Source organism: Oryzias latipes, chromosome 9 (genome assembly GCF_053564925.1).
Source record: "Oryzias latipes strain Hd-rR chromosome 9, Olatipes_Hd-rR_3.1".
NCBI classification, from domain to species: Eukaryota; Metazoa; Chordata; class Actinopteri; order Beloniformes; family Adrianichthyidae; genus Oryzias; species Oryzias latipes.
The window spans coordinates 1238384-1246067 of NC_136245.1; the positions used below are offsets into that span (position 1 = coordinate 1238384).

Sequence of the window (7684 nt, forward strand, 5' to 3'; positions counted from 1 at the left end):
CCCAAGTTGTGTTTTACTGTAACTTCAGAAGCTCCAGACACGTGTGCAAAAGCGCCATTCTCATTGGTCGAATAGATTTCGACGCGAGGCGTCAAAAAAAAAAAACGAACCCGAGGCGTTTTTTTTTTTTGACACTTTGACGCGTAGCGTTTTTTCGCGTCGGTGTGCACACTCTCATTGGTGCCCTTTGTTTAGTCACGAGGCGTTAAACGTCGGCGAAAATCGCGGGCGAAATTCGTCCCGGTGTGTACGGGTCTTTAGTTTGAGGCAGCAGATACTCATTTTTAAAACATTAAAATGATTGATTCAATGTGAATTAGCAACATGAAACACAGAATTATTTAACATGACCCTGACTTTAACTTCAGTGCTTATTGAATAATGAAGCACTAGTGATGCTAAAGAATCTCATCCTCCTCTTCTTCCCTCTCACTCATGGTGCAGAAAGAATTAAACATAACAGGACAAATTACTAGACAAAACACAGTAAAACAGCTAAACACATTTTGTCAAACACCACACTTAAACCCAAATCCGTCCAGACAGGGCAAAGGGAATGGTATCCCACAATTCCTTGCGGTCCCAACAGCAGCAACAAAGTTCCACCTACTAAATTGAATTTATTTGAATGAAAATAAAATTACTGTCTGATAACTATGTGTTATTTTTAAGCTGACTTAACTAAAAATATATATTTTAACGAGGCAAATAATTAAGTTAGATCAAACTTCTATGAGAGTGTCGTTGCATCAGCAACTTTCTATGCTGTGGTCTGCTGGTCTGGAGGAATCAACGAAAGGGACAAAAAGAAGCTGGACAAGCTGGTGAAGAGAGCTAGCTCTGTCCTGGGCTGTCCCCTGGACTATGTGGACTCTGTAGGTGAGAGGAGGATGCTGACCGGTCCAGCATCCGAAACATCCCCTCCCACCCCTGTATGCCACGGTGAGGACCAAGAGGAGCTCATTCAGCCAGAGACTGCTGCACCCCCAGTGCAAAAAAGAGCGCTACAGGAGGTCCTTCATCCAGACACGGGTCAGACTATACAACAACACGGTTTAGGACTGTAGAAAACCGCTGCTGCTATTTATTGCCTCATTTAATCCGTTAATTTATGACCTGTACTTTTACTTCCAACTTGTATTATTATTATTTTTATTCTTACCCATTGCTACTTTGTTTTTTGTACCCTTCCAACTGCTATTTTCTTGTTTTTGGCTGCTGTGACAACCCAATTTCCCCCCAGGGATCAATAAAGTCCTATCTTATCTTATCTATAAAGTTTCTCTTTCCACCGGAGCGCCAGATGCACCGGGTGACACGCGTGGTTCCTCCGAGTGCTCCTCTGCCCAAAAGCCAGCAGAGGTCCAACAGGACCGCTCGAGGAAGTGGGAACCGGCTCATAAGCCACTCGTCCTCGTTTGCCAACAAGTCTCCTTGCTGTCTAAAGATGCGTTCACTCCGAATTCTTCCATTTGCCACATCTTCTAAGGGCGCAAGATCAGCCATTGTGCGTCATTACGCATTGTGATGGAGCATTTTATTTCCATCCATTTATTTACATCTGACAAGCTACAGATGTCGGTAATAATCCACGTGGAAATGGGAAATTGATCAGCAAATGTAATTTCTTGTTGCTTTCTGAATGGTGGAGACATACGCCATACATTGTTTTATGAAAAATAAAACAAACTAAAGGCATATGCATGAATACCATAATTCTGTAGCTTATGAAGAAATGTTTTACTATGAAAACAACTTTCCCCAGTGGACAATTAATATGTCTGTCCGTCTGTCCGCACGCCCGCACCTATATCTGCTCCGCCAGACGGACACATTGACGAGAATATCAGTTTTGTACATTATTTCGTTCTGTTAACTATATTATTTATGAGGATGAATTGCACAACATGCCAATATTGCAGAACATATTTCACTTTTCTTTTTGCAAATATGTGTTCATTTGAATTTCTGTCTAATTTTCGTTTGATTTTTTTGTTTGTTTCACTGCTGATCGATCAAACGGGTGTTGGTGTAGCTGTTAATTGTAAGACTTGCTTTGTGAAGTCTTCATGTTATTTCTGAGAGGCAGTATTGTCATTTTCACTTTCACGTGTTTCTTCCATCTGCCGACGGTGTCGCCGTTTCTCATTTCACCCGTTTTTGTGCGTACGCCTGGGTCAGAGCGTGAAGGACCGCACATTTTCCCGTCAAGTTTGCCTTTTATAAATATCAACTACTGCGTAGAGAGTGGCGTACGCCTTCTTTTGTGCGTACGCAACGTTTATAAATGAGGCCCCTGGTTATGTTCAGAGCATGAGTTGCTATGGCAACTTGACATACCCTGAAACATACCTCCATTTCTGGAACCGAAAACTGAGGTTGTCCACTTCCTTAGCCTCAAACTCACCGTGGGAGCTAGCATAACCTGCTTCCTGGAAGACCCCCCTGTGCTTCACCTTCTTGTATAAAAGAACTTTGTTCTCACAGCTCTGTGAGCTGTCAGAGTTACTAAAATGAACCTTCATACCCGTTTTAAGACAAACTGTCAATGTTCATTACTGTGAATCTGTTCTGGGTGGCGTCTGCTTGCAGGGTTTCCAACATCAGAATTGCTCCTCCCACAGCTGCAGCCATGTTGCTTCGCTAGACTGCTGAGGAGCTCCAGAACTCGGATCTCATGCTCCATCCGGGCCTTCTCCCTCCTCTCTTCCCTCTCAGCCGTCTCTCTTTGTCGCTGCTCCTCCCTCTGCAAACACTGAGCCAGGAGCTCCTGGTGCCGGTGGGCGTGCTCCTGCCTTTGGCCCTCCAGCTGCACCAGCAGGCTCCGCGTCTGGGACAGCAGCTGCTGGAAGCACTCCGACAGGTGCTTGAGGACAGGATCCAGGCAGGAGGAGTCACACTGAGAAGGGCCACAGGAGAAAGGAGCATTCAGGTTTACACCTGATGGAGCCGAGGGAGGAGGAGGAGGAGGAGGAGGAGGAGGAGGAATATGCCAAGAGGATGGGCTCACATGGTTTCCCACTGCTGTATCTGTCACAAACAACAAACACAAGATTAATGTGAAATACAGCTTCAAGAGGTAAACGTTAGTACTTTGGTTTTGGAGTAGGTAAACTCAACCACTGGATACACCAGACTTTGAGCGTGACGTGGTTGTTGGTTCCAGACGGGCTGGTCTGAGGATTTCAGAAACTGCTGATCTACTGAGATTTTCACCCACAACCATCTCTGGGGTTTACAGAGAATTGTCCTAAAAAGAGAAAATATCCAGAGAGCAGCAGTTCTGTGGTCAGAAATGTCTTGTTGATGCCAGAGGTCAGACTGGTTCCAGCTGATAGAAAGACAACAGGAACTCAAATAACTACTGGTTCCAACCGAGGTCTGCAGAAGAGCATCTCTGAAAGAACAACACGTCCAACCTGGAGGCAGATGGACTACAGCAGCAGAAGACCACACTGGGTACCACTGCTGTCAGCTAAGAACAGGAAACTGAGGCTACAATTTACACAGACTCACCAAAACTGGACCATAGAAGATGGAAAAACGTTGTCTGGTCTGAGTCTCCATTTCTGCTGCCACATTCAGATGGTAGGGTCAGAATTTGGCCTCAACAACATGAAAGCATGGATCCATCCTGCCTTCTATCAACGGTTCAGGCTGCTGGTGGTGGTGGTGGTTTCATGGTGTGGGGGATGTCATTTTGGCTCACTTTGGACCTCTTAGTACCAGTTGAGCATGGTTTCAACACCACAGTCTACCTGAGTATTGCTGCTGACCATGTCCATCCCTTTCTGAACACAGTGGACCATCTTCTGATGCTACTTCCAGCAGGATAAGGCTCCATGTCATCCAGCTGGAATCATCTCAGACTGGTTTCTAGAACATGACAATGAGTTCTCTGGACTCAAACGGCCTCCACAGTCACCAGAACCCAATAGAGAACCTTTGGGATGTGGTGGAACGGGAGATCGGCATCATAGATGTTCAGCAGACAAATCTGCAGCAACTGATGCTGTCATGTCAACATGGACCAAAGTCTGAGGAATGTTTCCAGAACCTTGTTGAACCGATGCCACCAAGGATTAAGACGGTTCTGAAGGCTAAAGGAGGTCCAAACAGGCACTAAGAAGCTGGACCTGATGAAGTGACTAACTATCCGGGCCTGAGCACAAGTGCCTTCTCGTCCAGTAGGTGGAAATATGTCCTCTTGTCATTGGTTTACCATCTGCCATAAAGAAGTCTGGGTGTTGTAACAGACATCACAGCTTTGGAGAACCACGTTTGGCATGTTTCCTGATCACAGCAGATGACCTTCAGAGTCATCTGGTCCGAGTTCTGGACCATCTCTGTACACAGACCCCAGCACAGTTCACTGTACCATGTCTGAGCACAAAACAGAGCGATCACAGCAGACAGTCTTTGCTAAGACTCAGTGTCTGCAGACACCAGAACAAGTCGACTCCTGAACTAACAGTGTAGTGGACGGTCGGGTAAAAGCAGTGGTCTGAGATTAATAAATATGATTCTTGAGATGTTTAGACAGCTTTGAGATCAAAAATCCTTCAAGGAACAGAAGATTTGGGCTGGTTGGAAATGAGAAGGGCTTAGGACCTCAGGCCTGCAGCACATCACAGATGCTTTTCTTCTAAACACCAGTCATCCTCAGGTAATCCTCAAACAAAGCGAACAGTTCTGTCGGAAATATTTCTGCAGCCAACCTGTTCTGAAAGAGCAGCAGGCCGACCTGCTGGACACACCTGTAACAGGAAGCTGAGCGGGCCTGAAACTCCTGATGAAAGAATCCAATGTCTGCTTTCCAGCTCATCTGTCTGGCTGCTGAGCGTCTTAGACTGAATCCGTTCACATATCACATCAATTATACAGCTGACACTTTATAGAAACTGGAATATATTCCAAGAGGCTGAATTGGACAATGATTGATAGAATGAATGTAGAAAATCAAGCACTTTTCTTTAATATGCTATATTTGATGATGTGATGGAGGCATTCCTTTTCTGATGGATGAAGGATCTCAAGGATGACCCCGGTGACACTTTTCATCTGGGACAGTTTTGCAGGGTACCGTCCCACGCCTTGAAGCTTTGGTGAAGCACTTACCGCTGCTCTGCGGCTGCAGGTGGACTTGTCTCCTCAGGTCTCTCTGGAGCCGGGAACATCCGGCGTGGCTCCCATCTGCCGACTCCTCTCCGTCCTCCACTTTGACTTCAGCATCAGTCTCACTGTCGCCCAGGGAGCCAAAGCTTCTCTCTGATGAATCAGGCGGAAGTCTTTCCGCTGTTTTAGAAGGATTTGAATCCATCGACAGGCTTGCTGCTCTCTGAGCGCACCGACCTGCCATGCCGTCCACAGAGACACAGTCGGGTCCTCTGTCCTTCCTTCGGCCGAGCACGGCGTCCATCTCCGGAAAGTATCTGAACGTGTACGGCTGTGAGGCGTTTCCGCTCCGGCGTAGTTTGGCTCTTACATAGTTGGCTTTGAGCGTTTTGACCCGGAGCCGGCACTGGTGCGGACTCCGACAGAAGCCCATTTCACTCATGCGGGCCGAGAGGTGCTTGAAGACGTGCGTGTTACGCAGGTTCTCGGCCAGAGCCTTCTGCACGCGCTCATTACTCCAGGCACACAGAAGCACCTGAGTCTCCTCCTCGGTCCAGTTGACTGAACGCTCCGCCTCACGTTTACCTGGACAGACGAGGACACAACTTCACAAAACATGGATCTGATGCAGGCGGGCTGCAACCTCAAGGTTTCAGCTGTTTCCGAGCCTCCAGGTGCCGTCCGCCCCGACGCTGGAAGGTGACGAGTCCAGTACCCCCTGCTTCACGCTCAGCATTGGGGGGGTTAAATGTCTGCAGCTCTCTGCGCGCCCAGGGGAGGGGTCAAATGTGGAGAACCAGGATGCATGATGGGACTTTAACTTGCTCCAAGTCTTCTTTCTAACAGAAGCAGCTGCTTTTTCTAACAATGTCTGACTGAAGGACAAATTCAATGTCAGGCTTCAAGCACTTTTTCATGAATTCAAGGGAAGTTATATAAATAATAACAACAACATAAAAGAAACAGGATTAAGGTTAAGTGGCCAACAGACACATTTAACTAAAACTGAATTAAAATCATGCCCCCCCCCCCCCCCCCCACACACACACACACACACAAAAAAAACTCAATTAAACATTTTAGTTAAAGTTACATTTTTGATTTAGACAGAAGAAAAACGAATGAAACCTCAGAACTATGAATGTTTTTCTCTAGTTATAATAAACGTATGAACATTATTATAATGTTGCTCTTTTCTGTGTTAAATTCATCAAACATGCAGTGGTTTTATAGTTCTTAAACATTCACATGACTTTTTTTAATACATCACAGTTTGAAAAGGAAAATGTATGTTTTTTCTGAGGTTTTATATGTTTTAAAAACCCGTCAGGGAAAAACAACTGCTTAAAGTTTAAACATCCAGGCTTTAGTGGAAAACTATACCAACTTAGAAGAAAACAGCCACAGCTTTTAGAAAAACTGCATGTGAGATCCTGGAGGGCCGGTACACCACTAACAAGGCTGATCTGTGGTTTGTTTTCGGTGCGTTCTGATTTCTTCTCCAGGAAAAAGTGGACCTTTGGCTCAGAAAAGGATGGAAACCATGGAAACGGTGAGAACTTTTACTGAGAGATTCAGATTTATGGAGTTCAGCCACAGGAGCCTGAAGGTCCAGGTCCTGCTGGACTCTGACTGCACCCGAACCCGCTGATCATGAGTCTGACAAAACAGCAGCATGCTGGCTCAAGCCAACACCGACGGCGGCCCGGTACCATCCGAACCAGCACGTGTGCGCACGCGGGGTCTAAAAAACACCACTGCGCGCATTTTCAGGGAGGTTTCAGAGACAGTCAGGCTGGGCTGAGCCAAGGAACGGACACGGTTACCGGGACCAACCCGGACCAAGGTCTGACGGTCTTTACCACACAGACCCGGGACGCTTCCTGAAACGGTCACGTGACTGGGAACGGTCCGTTTGCTGCTAGCCAAGCCAGAGTTTGGACATGCGCAATTAAGACCTGAGCTGCCAGCACCCGGGGCGCGCGCGCCGTGCTCAGTTCGCGCAAACTTACCTCGTGGTTTTGTCACGCAAGCGCTAGCCGGAGCACTCATGCCCACGAAAAACACGCACGAGCTCAGGTCGCACTGTCCAGGTATCGAACTTCCGTCTGTTCAGTCACGTGACGGCAAAACGAAACCACGTGACGTTTAACTCAAACACGAGCGATAAACAAAGAAGCTTCACGACAGTTCCAGATAAAAGATCATTTTAGAGAAATCTGAGGTATAAAGTATAAAGTAAGTATAAAGAATTCAAACTATTCTAAAAATGTAACAAAAACACACTTTTGTTGTTGTTTGTTATTAGAACAATCGATTCAAATGTCTTTGCTTCTTAAAAGAAAAATGAATCCTATGAATCAGGAAAGCAGTCATCGCTTTTCTGAAGCCAGACTGGAATCAGATTTCCACTGGCTTTGCTTGTTTGCTCGGTGTCACATCTGTTTTTTTTTTTTTTTTTTTTGGGGGGGGGGGGGGGGTAAGTTTCAGAGCTGCTTTCTCCTCCAGCTCTGGACCTGCCTGCTTGTTTGCTCTGTGGTTGTCATGAACTTTTGGTATCAAATGTTAT

General features: G+C 46.3%; 1 protein-coding gene across 2 annotated transcripts; it reads right to left on the bottom strand.

The window, feature by feature from the left end:
• Positions 1 to 1934: 1934 nt before the first annotated feature.
• Positions 1935 to 7295, bottom strand: LOC105354825 (uncharacterized). Of its 2 annotated transcripts, XM_011479763.4 has the most exons (4): positions 7128 to 7295; positions 5353 to 5700; positions 5119 to 5268; positions 1935 to 3030 (listed from the first exon to the last, which is right to left on the bottom strand). In XM_011479763.4, the coding sequence occupies exons 1-4, from the start codon at positions 7165 to 7167 to the stop codon at positions 2546 to 2548; spliced, it is 1023 nt and encodes a 340-aa protein (XP_011478065.1). In that variant the 5' UTR covers positions 7168 to 7295; the 3' UTR covers positions 1935 to 2545. The 2 variants fall into 2 exon arrangements, with proteins under 2 accessions (XP_011478065.1, XP_011478064.1); XM_011479762.4 differs by having other exon boundaries at positions 5119 to 5700; positions 7128 to 7293.
• Between the last annotated feature and the right edge of the window lie 389 nt (positions 7296 to 7684).

What these genes read in the sequence shown, in the direction of transcription:
- LOC105354825 (XM_011479762.4), bottom strand. Translation starts at nt 7,167, where the DNA reads ATGAGTGCTCCGGCTAGCGCTTGCGTGACAAAACCACGAG. An exon ending in TTGCGTGACAAAACCACGAG is followed by an intron (nt 5,701 to 7,127) that starts GTAAGTTTGCGC and finishes TCGTCTGTCCAG; the next exon opens with GTAAACGTGAGGCGGAGCGT. An exon ending in CCTGCAGCCGCAGAGCAGCG is followed by an intron (nt 3,031 to 5,118) that starts GTAAGTGCTTCA and finishes TGTTTGTGACAG; the next exon opens with ATACAGCAGTGGGAAACCAT.